At 42.0% G+C, this 23599-nt stretch overlaps 2 protein-coding genes across 2 annotated transcripts; one reads left to right on the forward strand and one right to left on the reverse strand.

Moving 5' to 3' along the window:
• The first annotated feature begins 2740 nt into the window (after window positions 1–2740).
• LOC109487513 (nischarin-like) lies at window positions 2741–16379 on the forward strand. Its single transcript, XM_019791517.1, has 18 exons — window positions 2741–2928; window positions 3572–3655; window positions 4077–4259; window positions 5279–5327; window positions 5644–5739; window positions 6503–6570; window positions 6868–6963; window positions 7278–7373; window positions 7707–7859; window positions 8223–8291; window positions 8505–8690; window positions 9117–9245; window positions 9678–9716; window positions 9845–9919; window positions 10728–10800; window positions 12239–12354; window positions 13429–13610; window positions 13954–16379. The coding sequence occupies exons 1-18, from the start codon at window positions 2842–2844 to the stop codon at window positions 16259–16261; spliced, it is 4089 nt and encodes a 1362-aa protein (XP_019647076.1). The 5' UTR covers window positions 2741–2841; the 3' UTR covers window positions 16262–16379.
• Window positions 16380–16445: 66 nt separating this feature from the next.
• Window positions 16446–22198, reverse strand: LOC109487684. The gene is given in 6 exon segments (XM_019791711.1): window positions 16446–19208; window positions 19434–20425; window positions 20428–20491; window positions 20978–21234; window positions 21704–22027; window positions 22179–22198. Coding segments are annotated over 5 exon segments (2919 nt in total). The 5' UTR covers window positions 21981–22027; window positions 22179–22198; the 3' UTR covers window positions 16446–17879.
• Between the last annotated feature and the right edge of the window lie 1401 nt (window positions 22199–23599).

Consider the following 23599-nt stretch of genomic DNA (forward strand, 5'->3'; position numbering starts at 1 on the left):
TCTGCAAACAACTTCAAAGGACAGCTCACCATATCCGGCATATCATTAATATAAATAGTGAAAAGAACCGGTCCCAAGACGCTTCCCTGTGGGACTCCACTATGCACCTCACCCCACTGTGAACTGCTTTCGTTAAGGCATACTTTTTGTTCCGGTTTTTGGAGAAAGGATGCTATCCATTTCAGAAGATTTCCTCTGATTCCGTAACTTTCCACTTTGTTTAGAAGTCTTAAGATGGGTACAGAGTCAAAAGCTTTACGAAAGTCCATATAAATTATGTCAACCGGAAGACCCTGGTCCATCCATGTTGTCCAGTTTTCCATGCATTCGAGAATTTGTGTAACAGTTGATCTCCCAGGGAGAAATCCATGTTGTTGAGTTGTAAAAAGATTATTGCTCAACATATGCCTTAAGATTTCATCTCTAACAATCCCCTCCATCAGTTTTCCAGTTACAGATGTTAGACACACAGGCCTGTAGTTACTAGGGCTTTTCTTGCATCCCTTTTTGTAAAGAGGTGTAATGATGCCGGTCTTCCACTCTGTTGGAAGTTTGCCCTCATTCAGGGACTTCTGGAAAATAAGGCTCAGTGGATAAGCCAGTGTATCTGCAAGTTCTTTTAGGACTCTAGGATGAATTCTGTCCGGCCCCATGGCCTTATTATGGTTTAGTTTTTTCAGTCTTTTGCAGATATCTTCTGGGTTTATCTGTATGTCTGTCAGTTCTTCTTCGTAGTCTCTTTGCTCTAATGTGGGGATAAACTGTGTGTTTTCCTTTGTGAAGGTACTTATGAAAAATTTGTTTAGTGCCTCTGCTTTTTCTGCATCTGTTCTGGCAGTTCTGTCGCCGTCTACTAGGTCAGGGATGCTGTCTCTAGTCTTTGATTTTTTATTTACATATTTCCAGAATAATTTGATGTTTCCTTTGATGTTCATAGCCACTTCTTTCTCGTGTTTTTTTACTGCTTTTCTTGACGCCCAGCGCGCCTGGTTTCGCATTCTTGTATATTTTATGTAGTCTTCTTTTTTTCCTGTTTGAATATACATTTTCCATGCTTTCTGTTTCTTCTTCATTTTTGTTGTAGTTTCATTGTCTTTCCATGAAAGCCTTCTTCTTCTGTTTGAGGGTTTGGCTATGGGAATGTTCTTGTTCGTTGTCTCTTTTAGGGCTTTAGTAAATGTATCCCAGCATTCATCAATGTCAAGGTTACTAAAGATTTTCTTCCAGTCTTTTTGTAAGTCCTCTTTCATATTGTCATATAAGCCCTTATGGTATAGCGGGATTTCCTTTCTGATGTGATCTTTCTTTGCGTAGCATTTAAAAGACCACACTAACATAGCATGATCACTCTTTCCAACTGGTGGTCTCATCGTAACCATGTCTATCATGCTCATCTCATTTGTGAAGACAAGGTCTAACACATTATTTTCTTGATTAATTTGGTACCTGGTTGCGAAATCCACATGTTGGTACAAGTATACATCTCTAGTGGCGTCTAAGAATTTCCCAGCATCACAGTTTGGTTGGTTGATGGAACCATCTCCATTTGACCACAGAATTTTAGGATAATTGAAAATCCCCAGCTATAAGTACATGAGAATAGCCTTTGATGTTACGTATTAGTCTGTTGAGTCTATCGTTATTCTCTGCAGATAAGTTTGGACTTCTATAGACTCCAAGAATCAAGAGCTTGTCGTTTTTGTCTAGTGTCATCTCTACTGGTATCACCTCAAGGACATGGTCCAGTGGTAAGCTTCGTTTCTCAGCTTCCATGGAGTTGTAGTTTTCCTTTACATGCACAGCAACTCCCCTCACACCTTCTGTCTCAGCATTTGTATACAAATTATATCCAGGAATATATAAGTCAATTTTTGTCATTTTGTATCTTGGGTTTTTGGATTGGTCTCTGTCGTAATAATAATATCTGGTTGCAGTTCGTCAATAATAGCACAGTATTCATGTTTCTTGTTGGTAATGCAATCAATGTTCGTATAAATAACCTTCAACTGTTTTCCCTTGTAGAGTTCTGGCATGTCTGCACTTGTATTAGAACTTTTACTTTCACAGTTTTGTCTTGTTGTATTGTCTTTTACTTGTCTTCCTTTGTCTCTTTGGTTTCTAGTTTGTTGTCTTTTCTCTGTTTCTTTCTTACTATCTGTAGCTTTGGGTACGTTCCCCGGACAACATGTATCCATTCCCCCTTCACTTCTTGCTGTGTTCTGTTTTTTGCCTCTTGTACTAGTTCTTTTATCTTTTCTCTCTCATCCTTGCTCAAGTCTGCCGTCACACTTATTCTTCTGATTTTGTCTTCAGCGTTTTTCAGCTTTGAGAGTCTGTTTAGTATGATTGATCTGTCTTCTTTGTTTTCTAGAGTGATTTTAAGCGGTCTTCCTCTTTTTTGGTTAGTGTCAGGTTTTCTTCCTAGTCTGTACATTTCTTTAACCTTCACATCGACTTCAAGATGAACTTTTAGGAGGGATTCTACAAACTCCTTATCTTGTTTCTTTCTCGTATCTGACTGATCAGCTTCTTCAACGTTGTATATGATAAGGTTGTGCTTCCTCTTTTCTTGTTCATCCTCTACTTTTTTCTGTCATTATTATTGGTATCGTATGATCATGTCATTCTATTTGTCTATCTTTCTATGTTTTTTTCTGCCCTATTTTGGTCATGAATGATGTTATCTACTCCTATGGAGCCCTATGATGTAATGGAATCGTCCAAGGTCATGTGACTGGTAAAATGGCCGCCGTTTGTTAGTTAGGCGTAATTTTGGCGTGTTTGTCACCTTTTCAGCCGAAATAAAGCCTCCAAAAGGAACAAAAAAAATCGTCCATCGCAATGGCAGGAGCTGCGGAAGACTACAGCGAATATTTGGGCGCGAAAACAGTTCGGATAGTTTCGGCAGAACAGGTGGAAAACTATACGGTAGGTGTGCCCCGATTTCTACTTGTCTTGCCAAGTTCGTTGATGGCCGTTCAAAAATAAATAGTTACGTGTAAATGTAAATATTATTGCAAAGTATGGAATAGGAACAAGTGATCCTAAACCGTTATATAGCACTCCGATCTTGGTTTTTTTTTTACAAGCCCACTTGAAAGAGAAGATAAAGCTTAATTTTATAGCTAGGGTAGATAATTTATTTGGAAGGCTCATTCGAGATATTTGATTTAATGATGGGCGTAGCCTCGAAAAACGGCCACGTCAAAGCCAACTGCAAACTCCCAAACTGCTCTGTGTGAAGATACATAGACTCCTTAGTGGGGTCTATGTTAGGAGTAAACAACTACTAAATTATTGATGTGATAAGATACTGAATTTATTTCAGGTTCATGTTTATATTCTTTTAATAGCTATGCATGTTAGATATTAAACAAGATATTATTCAGACATTGTTTTCCCCCATTTTGAAATTTTAACATATTTTGTATAATTAATGATGACGGAAATGATTTTAACGTTCTGTAACCATTTATTACTCAATCGTGTGAATGTCAGAGCAATTCAGCAACAAGTGACAAATAAACCATTACTAGTATTATGATTATTATTATTATGTCACTTGTGCCAGGTGTACATAATCGAGGTGACGTCAGGTACAAACACCTGGACAGTCAGACATCGCTACAGTGAGTTCAGCGAGCTACATGAAAAGGTATAGTACCATATTTGTAACATATATTTTTTTTTACAGTGATCAAAAATTCACATAATGATAAATGATAAGACTAATTCCAGTTCTCACGTACTTGTTAATTATCTTCTTAATTTGAGCGATTGTCATGACATCACAGTCAGTGAGTAGACAACAAACGGGTGATGATTGGCTGATATGCCTACCAGTAATTTGCATATGTTTTAAACTACAGGTAATCTACATGTTTATGACGTCAACAAATACAGTGATCGCTCGTACATGTATATTCGTGTCTTTTTGAAGTCATCTTGAATGCTCACACTCACAGATTTTGTTTTGCTTGAAAAAGGCCCTTACCTTATAGTTCTGCTACATTTTTTGTCAATGATATACATGTATAGCCCTGTGAAATGACACAAATTAATTTTGTTTTCCTCAGCTTTTGTCAGAGAAGAAAGTGGACAAGAATGCCCTTCCACCCAAGAAACTTCTGGGGAACATGTCCAAGTCCTTTGTGGAGAAGAGACAGAAGGAACTGGAAGTTTATCTACAGTTATTGTTAGAAAAACACCAAGACTGCATCCCCAAAGTTTTAGAACGGTTTTTAGACTTCCATTTGTATGTAAGTCTCACACATTTTCTTTTTATCCACATTGATGAAGCTTTGCCTAGTTAATAATGACATGAAATGACAGAAAATATAGGTCTCGCAAGTAAGCTCACAAGGGTGTCCAGTTGAGCCTAATTACATTACCAATGGACATACCAGTACTAGTAATTAGATTTTGAAGTAGAGACCTCTTTTGTAAATTGCATAGAATCGACAATTAGAATCTATACCCTGTCTGCTTTGATATTTTTGGCATTGAAATTTGGCACTTCAACTCATTAGTCTACAAGAAGTAGATGTTCTATAGGATCTTCATCTTTGAAAATTTAATAAGGAAAGATTTCATTTAGTCAAGCATGGCTCTTTTTGAAAACAACACAAATGACTAATAATCTACACAATATGGTAAGGAACTCTGAGTGAATGCTTAGGTAGTGTGTTTTGCATAAAACATAGCATCAGTAAATTTTCAAATGTAAAAATAGCATCTTTGTACATTGCCTTTCATGGTTGCAAGGCAAACATGCACAGGAAGATAACCAAGATTGGGATATAAGATTATAGACTGTCAGAAAAGATAAAGTTCGAAACTATTTAAGCCAGGAAACTGCTGTAGGAGTTAACGCTGTATCATCGAAAATGGCAGAGCCCTTTTCCTTTGTATAGATGCTTGATTCATGGTACATGAAGATATAATTATATATATATATATAGGTTTGGTATGACAAACTGTACTTGTAAGTATATTGCAGTAGAACCAGCTGTTGACCTCTTTCTACATAGCTGATGTGGAAGAATTTGTGCCTCAGGCAGTTACACTGACTAGTAGGTCAACACAGATGAAAAGACTGGAATATTAGCAATACATGATTGAAGCCAGAGGGATGTAGGATTGAACAACTACTAGTATTTATACCTAGTAAATTAATTATAGTCTAGTTATAAATGTATTTGATAATACCCCACACATGCCTCAAGGATACTTTATAACATTTTTTTTTCATATTTCTAACACTTTATCCTTTCTACAGGAAATTTTTGGTGTGACCCATGCTTTGGCTGAGGAGCTCTTCACTAAAGGTAAGTGACAATACATGTACAGTACATAGATGTACTGTATGTGTACTCAACATAAATAATTTATTCATTTTATCAGCAAAAAAAAAAAAGAAAACTATTTTCACCTTGAAAACTGTGGTCCAATGCAAGGCGGAAGAGTTTCATTACGGTATGGTTAACTTGGTACAGGAAGGTGTCTGATAGACACCAAAACATCAGCAAGGTAAACTATCTTGGTTGTGTAAAAGAAGACTCCTGTATCCTATTGTTAACCAACCCGGTGAGTCTATTTTTGGGGGAGTGATTAACTGCTTCTGCTTGTTTCCTTACACTACAGGTGACATGATCCTGTCTGCAGGTGAAGTGTTCCACATGACGCCCATGCAGCTGCATGCCATCTCCACCAGGCTACAGATGCCCATATCCCCATGTCGTAAGTGTAATATATGATCCCTCATTTTAAACTCTTTCATACCAAAAGGTGGTATTACCGGCTATACAGATACAGTGTAACAAGTCAATCGGTGTAATATAGTCAGCTGCTGCCGCGCCGCATGCCTGCAAAGCTGGTGTGTTACGCCGAAAGGCGGTTATACTGGCTATACAGATACAGAAGCTGGTGGGTTATGCTGAAAGGCGGTTATACCGGCTATACAGATACAGAAGCTGGTGTGTTATGCCGAAAGGCGGTTATACAGGCTATACAGATACTTCAGACCCCTGATACAACAAGAAAACAACAGTTTAAATTTGTTTGGTGTTTTTTTCGCATAACTGGTAAACCGCCTTTAGTCATAAGACACCCATTTCGCACAGAAGGTACAAGCTGCGTAAGACCGAAGTAAGATTTTAACCCCTCACACCGGGATGAACCCCTACACTTTTCAGTAAGTGTGCTGGGATATCAAACACAGAACCTATGTTGTTTTGACGCTTGGTTGTTTTGTAACTTTATGTATTGTTTAATGTGTCGATTTCATTGTTTTCATGTGTAAATTGTTGTCACGCGTCAGGGCCTGAAAATCAGTGTTTTTAAATAGCGCTGGGGTTTCTACCCTGTTAAATAAAACAGAAATAAATAAATACCTATGACTTTACATCCCATCTGAGAGAACATGATGGCATGAATGTGAGTCAACAGATTTTTCCGTACTTCTTACTGTCTTAAGATTTTCTTTAATGTTTTTCCCCACCAGACTCAGAAGACGCTCGCAGTGACCTCAGCCATGTCTTAGACTTTGTCTCCAAGTTGAAATACCTCCAGGTGAGAACATGGGCACATCACACTGTTTTCGAAAGTTAAGTCTTTTATTCAGCTGATGTTTCGGTGACCGTCTGTCACCTTCCTCAGGGCAATTCTGACTGGTTCACATTGCATTGCAGCACAGGTGTCGCTGCTATAGATGCATTCCCAAACGTACAATATTTACATATGATTTATCTACACATATGCGTGATTACAAGGAATTGTATCTACAATGTGGTTCCAACCATACAAGAGTTGGATATGTACATAATTGTGGTCGGTAATTAAACATGCCGTTTTGTTGTTTTTACCCAGGTAACTGGTTCTGATGGCAATCTTGGCAGCAGTAACATCAACGTGAGCAGCCTGTCATTTGATATGGCCATGTTCAAATGTCTACAGCAAGTACAGGTTAGTGGTTTATTATTTATTTGTTTACCGAAGGAAAATGTGTTGTTTTTGCTTTGTTTCTTCTTCCTCTCCAAACCAATGAGGTCAATGACCTGAACCAGTCTATCACCATGGTAACTAGTGTTGGGTTACATCATGTTGCAATTTTATAGTAGGAGGGATTTAGACTCCTGTCTGACCATATATATGAATGTGTTTGAGTAAGAATTAACAGAGCAGACCATATGCGAAGGTAAACATTATGCATTTGCTTGGCAAATGTTACCTTTCTATTCTATACATAATTTTTATTGATGATTGTATTTTTCCCTCAGATTAACCAGTGCAATGCCCGACTGGTGACAGGACTGGACTCCCTTAAGAAGTCTTTAGCGACTCTGGGTGTGCATCAGTCTACAACAACCATCAAGGTGAACATTTAAGCTGTGCACCCAATTTTTTTTTCTTTGGGTGCATGGTAAAGATGTCAAATGTACAGCATATTCTTAACATCTAGTAAGTGTCAGAAAACAATAACATCATTGTCTAAGTACTTTGGAGAAGTAAGAAGAGACTTGAGGAAAGTTGTGTAAAGTGCCTTTCCCAAGGGCACAATGTCTGGGTGCATGTCCAGACATGTCCCGGGTACAACTCAGGATCGAACCTGGGTCTCCCCATTTCAGAGTTGAACGCTCTACCACTATGCCACCGAACGCCACGTTAAGAAAAGAAAACAAGGTTAATCTATGCTGTCATATTTTCAGGATGTGCTGATCCCAGCAGCCTCCTCCATCACCCAGTGGAAGTCAGAAGAGGAGACTCAGGACTATCTACTGTCCACGGTGGTGCCTGTCTGGGGTGTCATCACTACCGCAGACTTCAGCCACAACCAGATCAAACACATCGACGAGTCACTGGTAAGGGATAGGCCACACTGACTTAATTGCATGGATGGCATCCTTTGAAGACCCCCAAACTAGTTCAGTCAGGCGGATAAAAAAAATTCTGGCCAAAAAGAAAAGCTGCTAAGCCACAGGAATACAAAACTGTTATTGTGAATTTGCGGTACTACATGACAACTTTTATGACAACCCGGCGCATGCTGGACTTTTGCAACATTTATGAGTTGGCACTGTACTCTGGAGATCTGTGTAGCCTGGGTGCCATCCTCTGTAGTTACCCCCGGCTCCATATTGTCACTAGCTACTACATGTATGAGAAGCGATCTTATGAATTCATCCAGAACCCTTTCTCTAACTGAACTTTTTTTCTCTGTACAGAAACTGATTCCAAAAGTGGAGTTCCTCAGCCTGAGCCACAATGTCATCTCAACACTGGATCACTTACAGGTCAGTCATATAGATGTATCTGTCACCATTGTAACTGGTGTTGGGTTACATCATGTTGCAATTTTATAGCAGGAAGGATTTAGGGTTCTGTCACCATATATATGAATGTGTTGTGAGTAAGAATTAATAGAGCAGACCATAGGGTAAACACTATGCATTTGCTTTGCAAAATGTTACCTTTCTTGTTCCTAATGTTTCTTGTTACCTTTATAGCACCTGTCGTGTTTAACCCACCTGGACCTGTCCCACAACCACCTAACAACTGTGGAGGCCCTCCACACCAAGATAGGCAACATCAAGACCTTAAACCTGGCAGGGAACAAGCTGGAGACACTGGAGGGCCTGTCTAAGCTGTACTCACTTGTCACACTGGATGTGGGACACAACACTATCTATCAGGTGGGTTAGGGCTATCCAATGTGTCAAATTCTTTTTAAAAGTTCATATATTCTATAAACATAGCATGACATTTACAGAATGCAGAGAGAAGTATCATCTTTAAAAGCTGTGTTGTGTAAAGTAATTAAAATTGAAATACATGTATATAAAATAACTTCTGCTGCTTGTTTATTTAATTCCTGAGCTGTTTTGATTTGCACATTTTTATTTCTATTTTAAAAACTCAACTGTGGTACAGTCATGACAGTTTGATAGTTTTTTGCTCTATCAAAACTGCTGTTTGATGTTTATGCCTCCATGTACACATGGTTTAATACTATTCTTCCTGGAGTACACTACAATACAATGAGATAAAAGGTAAAGAATAAAACTTAATATACAATTGGTAGACAGAAAATAAAGAAAATCAAACCCTGTTTTTTTCAGGTGTCTGACATGAAGCATATCGGCACCCTGCCGTGCATCGAGTCTGTCCTTCTGACAGGCAACCCTGTAACCATGGTTACAGACTACCGCACCAAAGTACTGGCCGCTTTCAACGACAGGTCAAAAGAGGTGAAACGTCTATATCTGATTCCTTTTTTTGGATGCTGTTTTTAGAAATGATAAGACACTTAAGATGATTCTGAATTGGTGTTAGGGTGTGTGGGCCAAATAGAGGGCATTTTCTTGGTTATATCGATGCAGTAATACAGGTACATAAGAAAACAGTTACTCAAGCAACTGCTCTGTGTGTGCATATCTTTCTTTATTCTTTATTTCAGGCACGAGTCGCCCATATAAAACATACAGATAAAAGTACACATAATAAAAATAGTAACAATATGTCTATAAGTACATGTACAGATGGGCCCAGATATTGCAGAAGAATCTGTTATACGGAATATTACATCAGATTTGAGAACAGATTGTTGTTTGGGGAGTTGGGGATATGAAAGAATATTAGATGATGTCAAAAAAATGTCAAACTTTTCTTTGTTCTCTCAGGTGTGCTTGGATGGTGAGCCCACAAGTCAGAAGGAACAGGTATGCAAATTACATGACATCATGTCATATTATCATTTCAACACTCTACAGTGTATGTAAAAATAAAATACTGTGGCAGTGAATCTCACTGGAATATGTAATTCGTCTCTTCTTTATTTTTTCCCAAGGACACAGTTGCAGTTCTACAAGCTATACAGAAGGCAAAACTGGCAAAAGAGAAGGATTCCAAGAGGCACCACAAGGTAGAACATACAACTATTGTCCAAAGTCCTGCAAATAGTTAGACAATAAAATTATATGTACCAAGGAAAAGATATTACATGTAGTCCAAGAATTTTGCTAAATGCTCCATCTTTGCATTCTTTCTATATTTTTTTTTTTACTATCTATCTGTAATTTATTTTTTTTAATTACATATTTCTGTAAATCCTATTTTTCTTTGAAGTCTTTTTTTTGTAAGTTTGTTGCTGTGTTGTGGAAAAGCTGCTGTGGCCAAACTAACCCGTGTAAAACTTTGTGGAGGTGCAGTGCTGGTGTGTGTGCTCTTTTTGCAGATGGAGAACTAGTGCTGTGTACCTAAACCCACATTTAGGTTCAGGTCCAGATTCAAGTCCAGAGGGTTAGGTTCAGTTCCGGACTCTTAAGTCTTGACCTAAACCCAAGGCATATACAAAATTGCATGTTGGCAACCAGTTGCAATGTTGTATGGGTGAAACTGTGGCCACATAACATGGAGGCCGACACTTGACGATGCCCCATGGCTGGTGTGTTACGCCGAAAGGCAGTTATACCAGCTATACAGATACAGATACAGATGGCGATTTTGCAGCACAGATTTTGCAATCTATGGATGGTTTTAGGTGGTTTGGAAAGAAAAGGGGCATGTAACGTGCCCAGAATCGGTTGTTGACTTTTTAAAGTTTTTTTTTGGACTTGAACCTAAACATTTTTACAAATCCGGAACCAGTCCAGACTACTGGTACACAGCACTGGATGGAGACCTCCGAAACTTCTTCCTCTGCCCCTCTCTCTCGTTCTCTCTCTCCACAGAAGCTGCATGCTGCGTCCATAGCGGACGCTGATTCCGCCGACACGAGCTCCACTGCCTCCTCCGTCAGCCAAGGTACTAAATGTATGTGGACTCTCCTGTTGCCTTTCCTGTGTCTGTGCTGTACTGTACTAGTGTCGGCTGTACGTGCTTTGCTGCAGTGCAGCTGTTGTCAGCTGCATTTTGCTGCAGTGCTGTTGCAGGGTTTGCATGCAGAGTGACGCAATCCAGGAACAAGCTGCCATGCAGATTTGCTTAAAGAATTACTTTTGCGGTGGATTTATTTTGCAGTAGGAGGGAAAGATTGTTCTTGAAGTGTTTTAAGTTCACAGTGGAAACAATTCAGAATTGTGGACAAAACTGATTGTCAGATCATCAGTCCCAACAGTCAAATAACTAAGACTAAGGCACATAGATGACTAGTACTGAAGTATCATGAATTGTCACTGTGTCATGAAGTTTTCAGGGGAGAACCCAGGGCAAACAGAATGAAAATAAAACCACCGCAAACATATCAAGATTTACATTTATCTTTCTTTCTTTCAAACTTTAGCTGTCTGTGTTTTACAACTTTCCATGTGGCTAACTGATGCTTCTTTTACCCAGCTTATAACTAACATCTTCAGATACAGCTGGTACAGGATACAGGAGTTTTCTTTTACACAACCAATTTTCTTGAGTGCTGAACGTTTCAGTGTCTATCAGACACCTACCTCAGAGCTTCTGACTGGGGTTCTGCTTCTCGCCGCTATATGGAGCCAAGAAAATTGGTGTAAAAGAAAGCTCCTGTATCCTATACCTTACCAACCCGATGAAACTATGTTTGAAGTTTCATGCAGATGTCTCCATTAAAGAACTTTCTTTCAAACTTTCAAACTGTCTGTGTTTTAAAACTTTCAATGTGGCGTATAACTGATACTTCTTTTACCCAGCTTAATTTATTAACTAACTTCTACAGACACAGCTGACATATTTGAGAGCAAAATGCTCAGCAACTGAATTCTAAAGAGCTGCCTTCAACCGAACGTCTCTTTGTGTACAGACCCTGTCTCACTCTAATAATGCTAACTTTTGCTCCCTGCACTATTGCTTGTATGTTTGCCATGTGCTGTCCATTCCACTCGGTCATATTCCGATATATGCTGTAGTTCTTAATCTATAGTTTTAAAATGTGTAACAGTAATGTGTAATTACAGTCACTGTGTTTAAAGCCTGTGTAACCGTATATTGCTGCTACATACATACATACATATATATCAAAAGCTTAAACAAGAACTACAACAAAGATATTATTATTTTTCTGACATTTGTAGGAAGAATATCCGGTATACTATCAACAAAATATTTGGGTGCACAAGTGCACCCACAGAAAAAAATTGCGTGCACAGCACCAATTTGGGTGGACTAAGGTGCACATGCACCCAGTATTTCGAGCCCTGCAACAGGTTACCTTGGCATACAATGTAGAGAAGGTTAAGAAGTAGTGTGTAAACTGCTGAGTTCCCCTCTGCAGGAGTAGATGTGTTGTCCACCAGTGAAGAGTACTTACGGTTTGAAGTTGAGGCACTCCGACAACAGGGGGGAGAGAATTGGTTGACAGCATTCAACGTCAGGCAGGAGGATCCACAGGTGAGATGTTCTGTCTGTGTGTGTTTGTGTGTGTGTGTGTGTTTGTGTGTGCGTGTCTGTGTTTACCTGTGTGTTGATGGTATTCAGCACCAAGGACGTGTGTTTACCCATGTGTGTGTGTGTTCATGTTGGCGTTTACTTGTTTACAGGTGAGATGTGCTAAATGAAGATGTGTATGTTTCTATATGTATATGTATCTGTACATGAATCTGTATCTGATTGCAAATAAAGATTGAGTAATTGCCATAGATAGATAGATGTGCTCACTTGTGCATAGATGGTGTTCAGCACCAAGAACAGGTGTGTTTTTATGTGGATGGTGTTCATCTGTGTTGGTGCAAGTCATTATAAAATAAAGATTCGGCTTATTCTGCCAACACTATAATAAATTGGGACTTACACCAAATTTTTGGCTGACTCCATCAACCTTGTACATTGAATGGACCTGTCTACTCTTGGAACTTGACGTCAGTGACATGCGGTCATAGTAGACGGCCATACATGCCAGATAACTTGTGTCGCCCCCCCATTCAGCACTAAGGACAGGTTTGTCTGTGTTGAGGGTCTTCAATACCAAGGACAGGTATACTTGACTGTGTGTGTGTGTGTGTGTGTGTGTGTGTGTGTGTGTGTGTGGTGTTCAGCACCAAGGACAGGCATGTGTGTCTGTGTGTGGATGGTGTTCAGCACCAAGGACAGGTGTGTTTGCCTGTGTGGATCATGTCCACACCAAGGACAGGTGTGCGTGTGTGTGGATGGTGTTCAGCACCAAGGACAGGCATGTGTATCTGTGTGTGGATGGTGTTCAGAACCAAGGACAGGCATGTGTGTGTGTGTTGAGGGTCTTCAGCACCAAGGACAGGTATACTTGACTGTGTGTGTGGATGGTGTTCAGCACCAAGGACAGGTGTGTGTGTGTGTGTGAGAGAGGATGGTGTTCAGCACCAAGTGTCATTCCAATGCTCTTCATCAGTGATATATTTACAAATCTTCACAAAGGTTCACCCTTTTCTTCATGCAAGTGCCCAGCTAAAGCACAGCCATGTCTCACTGCCTGTCTCCTGTTCCCTGCAGCCATTGCTTCTCAGTCCGTCTCCTCGCCAGTCCCCAGCGTCATCTCCATCCACCAAGCGCCGCTCACATTCAGGTCGTAGGTCACCAGCAAGGGCGCACCAATCTCAGGGCAGCAAATCAGCAGTTCCACCCACACAGCCACAGGACGTCCAGACGTCTGCCAACATCTCACCTCTCGCACGGTGCTGATCTTTTGCATTCATTCATTCACTGATTGCAAAGGCAGTTCAATTTTTATGTTTACCTTCGCAGAAGGAAACACATATTGTTTTACTTTCGCAGAAGGAAAACATATTGTTTTTGCTCTTCTTCTTCTTGCCTTGATGTAAGATACAGGAGTTTTCTTTTACATAACCAAGATTTCTCACCTAAGTGTTAATGTTTTGGTGTCTATCAGACACAAATCTTGGTTGTGCAAAAGAAAACTCCTGTATCCTATACTTTACCAATCGGATGAAACTATTTTCCATTGCCTTGATGTAGCTTTGTAAAGTGATTTGTTTCTGTCCTTCTTGCCTTGTGCAGGCCGACCTCTCTTCCACTACTGCAAAAGCCAGACCAGCCGGTAATCACTGTGGACAAACCAAAGGAAACTCCTAATTCAGCAACCCTAGGGAACGCTAAGTTTGCTGACTATCTGAGACAGGTCATCCACCAAAAACCAGGAGAAGCTGAAAATCCACCAGATGAAAGTGAAAATTTTATGCACATTCTCTTCGCAGGTTGCCTCTCCAAAGAGAGCCCTTATTCAGAGTTTCCAGCATGCTTTGTGGCAACCAGCAAAGCTGTGCACGTCGTGAAGGCTTTGGAGTTCCCATCAGCCATTGCAGGTGTACCCATGATGCAACACTTCTGCAGTGTGCCTTTGGCAACGTTGCAGCAAATGGTGGTTGGTCTGTTCGACCAGACTGTAACAATAGAAAGTACAGACACAAGAGTCACTGTGATCACTGGTAGCTCAAACAAAACACAGGCTCTCGTAAAGGTGATATCAGAAAGCTTTCAGGAGGAACGTAGCGAAAAAGCCAAGGTAGCACGGCAAGATGAGGAAAGTTTGGGCCGACTGACGAAGCTCTTAAGCATCACAGAGAACAGAGAGGGGAAGTCACCAGTGGAAATAAACAACTTTGCGGTCACCCAAGGAGCCAATCAGGAGCCTTGTATCGTCATCCTCACCAACAAGTATCTGTACATCTGCAGAGAGGACCACTCCTATTGGCCAGTGATCAGACACACACTGTCCGAGTCTTACAAGTTGAGCAGCATACTGGGTTGGAAGAGAGGGGAAAGTGGGTCGGGCCAGCTTTTTCAGACCTGTACCACAAAGATACAAGTAGAAAGTACACAAGGACTGGACCTGAATTTCAGAACGAAGGAACAACAAGCTAGTTTCATGGCATCCTTGTCACAGCTAGTCGGCGACAGAGAACATAAAGCGACGATCGACAGACCGTGGGATGAAGCGGAAGGAAGGATAACATCTCCCGTAAAGGAAATACGAACACCCAGCAAAAGCCGCAAACCTGTGAGCATCGAGGTCCTCTACTCAAGTCCTGATGTGTTAGACAGACTATCTGCCAGCAACGACTGTAGAACTCTGAGTGTGAGTGAACCACTGCTGCAGCTGGTAAGTCTGAAGGGTATGGCGTTGGTGAGGTACTTCCACGACAGGGTGGCCCAGATCAGCACGGAGACTGAGGAGCTGAAGCACGTGATGTGGAGCGTGGTGGTCCCACACGTGGACCCCAAACAGGAAATCACGTCCTGCATCATGCTGAGCACGAAAGCCGTGTACTTCCTATCGGATGAATCCATCTCGAAGAAGAAGGTGAGTCTCGGCGTGCCTTCGCACCTCCGCACGCATAAGCGAGCTACGTCAGACTACTCCGGAGTGAGGAAACTCTCAACCGCCCACGAAACTTCTCCCCATTCCAGTGGCATAGTAGAGCCGGGGACACCTAATTCCTCAAGAAAAGTGGTGAGGTGCATCCACACGCAGTACCTGGCCGACCTGAAGCAGGTGACCGTGGGGATGTTCGACCAGAGTTTCCGCCTGACGGGCGACTCGAGCGCGAACACGTTCGCCTGCATCACGCGCGACTTCGACGCAACCCACATCTTCATCGAGCAGCTGATGGGCGTGCTGAGTCTGGGCGTTGCCACGACAACGCCGACCCCTGACCTCACCTCCAGCGGATCCGACACCGATATCTACAGGGATTATCTAAAAGCTAGGAACAGTGTGGATGAGTATGCGCACCCCAGCGGGGTCAAGTTCGTCTACCCTAACGAAGAACTCGTATCAGATCTCACCTACCTCCTGGTTGAGAAGATGCCGGTGCCGAAACCGGACTACACCAAAGTGACCATCCTGATGTACATGCTAGCCTACCAGATGCAGCGATCCGACGACGTGTTCACGTTGGGAAAGTTGGAGCCGCGTTCCCTCGTCATCACGGACACGCACGTGGCTCTCTGTATCGAGGACCATGTCAGCTACCCCCTCCCTGACTTCGTCATCAGCCCCCCGGAAAATCCCCACCATGAGGTTCTGGACGTGCAGACCATTGAGAACCTGAAAAGGGTGGCGGTAAGCGATGAGTCCCCGCAGGACCTTACACTGGTGTTCCACAACGAGGGCGATTTCGTGGTGGACGTGGCAAAAGAGTACTTCAGGGCAGACGACAGGAGTCCAGGGACACCGGGAGATGAGAATGAGATGTGCTGGATACTGATCATGCAGAGCGGAAAGGATCGGGAACGGGTGGTCTCCATGCTGATGAAGCAATGGGGGGACATCCACGGCAAGGGCCTTCCACTGGTCAAGACTTAGGAAGCTTAACACAGAGTAAAGAGACTCTTTTTACACAACCAAGACTTTTGTTCAGCTGACGTTTCGGTGACAGTCTGTCACCTTCCTCAGGGCTATTCTGACTGGTTCACATTGCACTGCAGCACAGGTGTCGTTGCTATAGATGTATTCCCAAGCACCCTGAGGAAGGTGATAGATGGTCACCGAAATGTCAGCTGAATAAAAGACTTGGTTGTGTAAAAAGAGTCTCTTTACACAACTGCCAGTATACACACTGTATCTAAACAGGGATTGATGCTGTTAAACTAAATTCGTACTATGATGGAACTTGCTGAATGGGGTGGGTTTGCCATGGGTTATACTTGTTTTGGAAGGAAGACCAGAAAAAAAATCATGACTTGTAGAGAACTATTTCAACTTGAAATCGCTGTGGATTTGATAGAAATTAGAAACTATAACAGGATACTTGAGAGATATGATGAAATCTTATGATTGTGAACTGTTAAATGTATGTCAACCAATTCTCAGCCCAATGTTGTCAATGGAGAAATTGAACAGCAAAATGTTCTGTGCATTTTGTAGCATTTGTACATAATTTTAATTCCTGAGTGTCCAACAAAAACTGCCTTATGCATGCTAGGATCGACAGTTATAAGGAAAACCACAAAGTATTTTTGGTGGAAAGATTTAATACACAGTTGTACAGAAAACCAATCGGACAGTAACACATAAATTTACAATATTCGGTGTATTTCTAGGATACTTTTACTGTGAATACAAAATGTACATACAGTTTGTGCAGGTATTTTAACTTATTTTACCTTAAGTTTTGTGAATACCATTAGGCAAAATATTCTTTGTGCCAGTATATAAAATGTAGAGACAAACATGACTTTCTAAATGTGCCTCAGTGAAAAAAAAGGCTCTGCTCTTAAGCATGGCCAAAAATATGGCAGTATCATATCAATTTAATGAACATTTCTATGGTCAAAGTGCAATATGCCTTTGCAGTATAATCTACTTTTTGATCACCGCATATGTATTGGGATTACAATCATTACTGCATAGTTTAAAGTTGTTGCATAGTTATAATAAATATGTCAAAAATACATTGAATATACATGTATATTGTCCTGTTTTGTTTTCATCAAAATTCACATGGTTGTTTTTCATATATCTCTATATAAAAATTAGTTGCCTCTCGCGTATTTCTTTACATACTGAAACTGTGCAAACAAAGAATACAAAGGGGGGTTTTATACAGTTTTATCCTAGGGTAACCAAAAATGTGCATTGAGTAAAAACATGTAAATAGGAACATTGTTGTCCTTTGCCCAACAAAACACACATGGTTACAAGATTAGTCTAACAGACTCTGTAGAAAACATTGTCTCATGTATGGCAATCCTTCAGTCGTTGGGTGATCCGACTCACGGTTGGGCCGGAAGTACGGAATGCCCTGTTTTGTATTCTATAATATTTATGTACAGATACAGATTTTCCGAGTATGATGACCATGTCAGTCCCTACATTTGATGAGTGAGGAGGGTTGACCCGGTGGCCTTCGCATGGATTTGTCCCATATAAAGGCTGCACGATGCACACAATGTTATGAGATTTTCCTGACTACAGAAAGACCCTAAAACATTTCTGTCCTTGTCAGGAACTTGTCCGGGTCCTTCAGAAAGTCCTCTGCAAACTTCACGATTTCGCCGCTGGTGAAGCTCCTGTGCTGCCGCTGCCATCTCTTCTCCTGTAGGTCCGGGTAAAAAGCTGCATGTCCGTGGTCGTTCCACCTTACGATGCACAGTCTCGGGTATGTGTACAGGGTGGGGGGGTTCAGGTGAAGAGAACCAGTGTCTGTGGACTCTAGCAACTCCCGTCTGTACCCCAACGGCACAAACTGGCCTGCCCACATTGGGTAAACGTCTACATCAAGCGTGGCAAAGCTCATTGACCTATACATGCTCAAGGCTGCTGAGTACAAGTTCTTGTAGAACTGTGACTCCTGGGTGAAGTTACTGGCGTGGCCTAGCGCGATGAGTATGGGGACGTCTGTGTTGAAGAGTAGGTGTCTCCGCTGTGTATGAAAGAGCTGCTGCGTGATGTGCATGACGGGCAGCCTGGAGTGGTCCTGTATGAACCTCAGGAGGGTGTCGGTACAGATGGCTTCGTTGTCTTCGCACAGGGTGTCTGGCTGGAGGTTGTACTTGTGTGGAGAGTGGAATTGATGAAGCTGGCTCTCTGATGAGTCGCTCTCCATAACTGACGCCAGAGGCTGACCTGCCGCGAAGATTGGTGCCCTCAAGCCATCACTGCGGTAGAGGGATATACGCAGCATTGCCGCCTCGACATTTACAGCTTTCTTCGACAGGACGTAACAAGCTACCTGGCCGTAGAGCTGTTCACACAAGTACTCGAAGCATCTGAAAGAGTAACCCCTGTCTACAACAGTGTTAGCTGGCTCTGCAAAGAGGGCAACGTCCTGAAAATCAGTTCCGTCCGTCGTTGAGACATAGTGCATTGCTGATTCAGTCACTTTTGACAGCCATTCTAGGACCTTTTCAGCTCCTAACACGTCGTGGTAATCAAGCCTGATACTGTCGTATGTGGTGTCTTGGGTGCAATGTTCGACTCTCCTGTTTTGGACAACTCTGTATGCTACAAGTGTGGGGAACCCCCTTATTCTCTGCTGTTCACATCTTGCAGGATCTGCGGAACAGTTGAAGACGTAAAAGGAAACCCCCATCATTCTTTTTACCGCCTTGTGAACAAGTTCAAGTTCAGGCATCTTTTTCGTACAGGTGCCACAGTTGGCTTTGATGAATGTCACCGCAACAACTTGCACGAGACTGGCGCTTCCTGTCAGGCCGTAAGGGGAAGGGGCAGTGTGGGTGGTGCTGATGACTTGGTCCCAGTCTGAGCCAGTCAGAACCGGTATCTGTCCTGCTTTCTTTACTGCCTTGACCTGGTAACAACAAGATGCACAAAATAAGATCACAGTCAAAGCATTTGTGGATGGATGGATGAATAGATGGATGAGAACATGGATGGATCGAGAAGCACAAGGAATATCTGCTGATGTTCTATCCTCTTTAGGCTGTACCTTCCTTGCTTATACTTGGACATTTCACAACATACATATTCTAAAATTAGACTACTTACAAAGTTGTTGCTGTAGCAGCTTACATACCTTTTTCCTTCCCTTGTGAACAGGCACTTGTGTCTTCTTGTTCTTGGCTATCTGTAAGTCTCTGAGTGCTTCAATAGAAGCTGTTTCATTTTGCCACTTGACGCACATACTGTTCAAGATTCCAGGACTGAAGGGAGCTCCCATTTCACACATAGGGGTGTCCAAATGTGGAACAATCTGCACCCCTTTGTGGTCCTCTAACGGGACACCAACATCCTCCAAAAACGTCAACACGTCAACCGGTTCTGGCGAGTTGCGTGGAAACAACCTTTGTCTTGTCACAGTCTTTACATTCTGGTTTGTGGTTTTCTCAGTACTAAACAAGACTGTGAACGGAATTTGACGGACCAGAGTTGAGTCGACCCATCCCTTTGCCAAGATGTCTCTTTGTTCGGAAAGATCCACAAGTCCAAACCTGAAGGCAGCTCCCAGTGTTCTGATCCAACCTGCTGTGTGCAGGAAGGATCTGATGTAACTCAGGCTTCTCCTTTCCCTGTGGGAGTAGAAACACACCAGGACTGATCCGGCGTACCTTCGCTCAAGAACTACAGGGGAGAAGTTTTCTGAGGTCAGCTTCAAGGCAGCCTTCTGTAGTGTGACTTCTATGTGAAGCTCGATGGTGGACAGAGTTAGATCATGTCCAGTCAGATGTTTGAATGGCCGATGTGGATCCGCCTTACTCACAAGTAGGACTGCAGGAAATGTGTTCACAGCAAACTGCTGAGTGATCTTTTTTCTATCAGGCGATTCCCAACGGACCAGGAGTGCCTTGACTTGTTCTGGAAAAAGCTTCTTAAGACGATTGAAGATCTTGTGCAGCTGAGCAGACTGGTCTTCATTTCTCGCGAATCCAAGCACGGTCACATCATTAGTGTGCAGCTCTCTGTCCACAGATATCGCATGGATGTCAGTCATCGAATTCTCTGCTTTATTCTTCTGTAGGTGGAGCCAGTCTATCAACCTTGTCGCAGTGTGATCGCCATAGAAACAGTCGGGAACTCCCCTCGGTAGCAGCACAGGGACGGTCGTGCACGTGGAATGCTGATGATACTTTTTACCTGTTTTATACAGATAAATAGCAAAGATAAGATTAGCGGTAATGGCATAAAGACTAATGCCAGCAGTTTTTAAAGACATCCAATTTCAGGGCAGCAAAAATGGAAATATTCTGAATAAAGCAATCTTTGTGATATTGACACATACTGCTTCACATTAGCACATTTAAATTAGCATTTCATACTTTGGGCATTTAAAACTGCAGAAGTAAGTCACAACATGAGTTCTTTATTTCTGGGTGGTACCCTAAAAATCAGCCCAGGGCACTTCCACTATCTATTTTTTGTCAGAATTTTGGGAATTATTGTTCCACGAGGGTCAATATACATTGAGATAGTGTGGTTTCAATTACTGAAAAATTGGGTTTCCAAGCCCTAAAAACTGACATAAGTAAAAAAAGTACAATGAAGTCAATTCAGCCTATGGCTGTGATGCACTTTTGACTCATCAAAATGATCAAATAAAACATTAATTAATTCATTCATTACCTCCATCAGCGTGGGATCGTATATCTTTCCAACAGAGAATACGGAGGAAAACTCTTCCTGCACTTCTGACGTTGCCCATACTTGGAGGAGAAGCTTTTCGATGACTGACGCACCCCTTCTCTGTGCTGAGAATAAGACACAAGCCGGCTGAGAGAAGGCATTGGATATCAGTGAGTCGTAGTCTGCTGCTGTCAGCTCCTTTATGTCCCACAGCCTTGGGGAAGGGGCTGATGCTTGGATTGCATCTGTAGATACACCTGAAAGAAAGAAGAAATTTAATGTTTTGATACTTTGCTGAAGGCTTTAACATTACATCATAATGAGTAACGTTAATGTCTCAGTGGAGCTGCTTATTTATTTATTTATTTATTTGCATCAGGCCCATGGCCCATATCAACAAACACAGTACAATTATTCCAATTCTGTATGTTATTGTTAAGAGTAGAGTAGAACATTATAGAATAGGTGCATTTTGGTATTATGTACTTTATTGCGGCCTTACTGTGAAATTCCTGTATATATGATGCACCATACAAGATTAAGTAGTTAATAGGTAACCCGTAGTAGGCATTTTATTATGCCATAAAATCCCTTTCAGCCATATGATGTTATAAGCAAAAAGCAACATTTTAAAGACTTATGTCGTATTCTTTGAGGTATATCATGCCACATAGGTTTCCAAAGTAGGTTTATAGCGTTTTTTAGAACTTCTTTATATATCCTCACCTTCTTCGACACCTGAAAACGCAGTTGTTCTTGTAGGTGAATCTGTGGCACCTGTAACAGTAACAGGTGGTCGTTTTGCTTCCGGGTTTGACGTTTCAAATGAGACCGAACCATCCTCTAACGTTATCTCCAGAATGTCAGCTTTAGGGCTCTCTACAGTCACGGAGTAGGGTGCTGTATCTTGAAGAACCGAGGAGCTCTGTGCCGCAAGTAAACATAGGAGAAATCGCGAGGAAGCAACACAACGTAGCAACCATGGCGTCACTTTGGAAGCCATTTTGGACCACACTAATTCAACGTTGATAGGGGGTGAACTGAAAATATCTGTACAGAGAAAATGGAAGAATCCCATGTTTTCATAGAGGATTTAACGTTATACTAGATAGTAATATTAGCGGTTGCTAATATAGACAGGTTTGCGTTGTACATAGTCATTGTAGTGTAACTTACAATATGTTTTTTGTGTGTGCTTTACCTTTTACAGGGTTCCTTCTGGTTCCGGGTCGGAGTTTAATTCTGACCAGAGTCTAAGTAAGTGCGCAGTAAATCGCCGGAAACGTGACTTTGTATGGTATGTTTTGGCCGCGATATCCCTGAAATCGTAATATCTGTGTACATATCTTTGTANCAGTCCAAGTACGGAGCGGGCCAGTCCAAGTACGGAGCGGGCCAGTCCAAGTACGGAGCGGGCCAGTCCAAGTACGGAGCGGGCCAGTCCAAGTACGGAGCGGGCCAGTCCAAGTACGGAGCGGGCCTGCCCAAGTACTTGGGTACTCCGGATCCCCTGCACTGGCATGTTTTCTTTTTATCTGGTCAATTTCTACTCTTTCCTGGGGGGCCCGCAAGCCCTTTTCTGTAGAGCATATTCGCCGTTTTAATTCTACGTAATGCGTTATAGCCACTTGGAATTTATCGTAAAGCGTATTAAAAAATCGAGAAGTTTCCGAATTCAGCATAGATCGTTGTCGGGACCCCCCTTGCAGGCCCCCTTTCCTGAGCTGTCTCCTGAAGTCTGGTAGAGGTTATACAGCTAGAACTTAATATGTAGACTCAGACGTGCCCCTCTGGGCAAAACCTACCATTGAAGTTGACGGCTGCAAATTAGAGGTAGGAGATCGGGTCGCGCAGTTGGCTGACCTGTAGGCAAGGCTAGCTTCCGTTGAGTTGACACACCGAGCCTCGGGTCATCCCACAAGTGTATAGTATGTCGTGGAAAAATGTTCACCCACACAGAAGTCCTCACACAGAAGGAAAAGGTGTCATTTAATGGATATGACCAGAGCTATGGGATATGACAATTAGATTAGATCAGGATAGGTTGAAAGTGAGCTATAATTAACGTTTTGATCAGATACTTCAATTATGTTCCTTGGTTGGGTGGAGGACAGGGGATTTCAGACAGATGGAGAGTCGCAAGCGACGGCATTGTTAAGTTCAAGCAGCCTGAAAGGCAGGTCGTAAAAACGTTTACAAACGCCTATACAGTCACTGTATAATGGACTGGTAAGCTTGAAAAAAACTTACAATTTCCATAATGAACTTGAAATCAGGAAGTGTACTCATACCAAAACTTCATGCCACTTATCCCACCTACTAACCCCTGTACTTGAGGACAATCTGTCGTCCCTAGGCTCGGCCTCGACAAGATCCTCAAGACCACCCTACTAATACCAAAGCCTCACCATCTCATCATAAAAAAAACAACGTTAAAGTTCCGCCGCATTAGGTCCGCCAAGTTTCCTTCCCGTCATGCTAAGAAAATTACGTCAAGTGCTAAACACAATCAGACTCGCCTTTATCACGTCAAAGCCATCGCCTCTATACACTTCTGCCAAAATGAACACACAACCAGGTAGGCTTTCAATTACTGCTCTTTCCAAACATACCGCTAGGTGT

Source organism: Branchiostoma belcheri, unplaced genomic scaffold, assembly GCF_001625305.1.
Source record: "Branchiostoma belcheri isolate BF01 breed outbred unplaced genomic scaffold, Haploidv18h27 scaffold111, whole genome shotgun sequence".
Classification (NCBI taxonomy): Eukaryota; Metazoa; Chordata; class Leptocardii; order Amphioxiformes; family Branchiostomatidae; genus Branchiostoma; species Branchiostoma belcheri.

What these genes read in the sequence shown, in the direction of transcription:
- LOC109487513 (XM_019791517.1), top strand. Translation starts at nt 2,842, where the DNA reads ATGGCAGGAGCTGCGGAAGACTACAGCGAATATTTGGGCGCGAAAACA. An exon ending in CCACAAGTCAGAAGGAACAG is followed by an intron (nt 9,717 to 9,844) that starts GTATGCAAATTA and finishes TTTTTTCCCAAG; the next exon opens with GACACAGTTGCAGTTCTACA. An exon ending in AACATCTCACCTCTCGCACG is followed by an intron (nt 13,611 to 13,953) that starts GTGCTGATCTTT and finishes TGCCTTGTGCAG; the next exon opens with GCCGACCTCTCTTCCACTAC.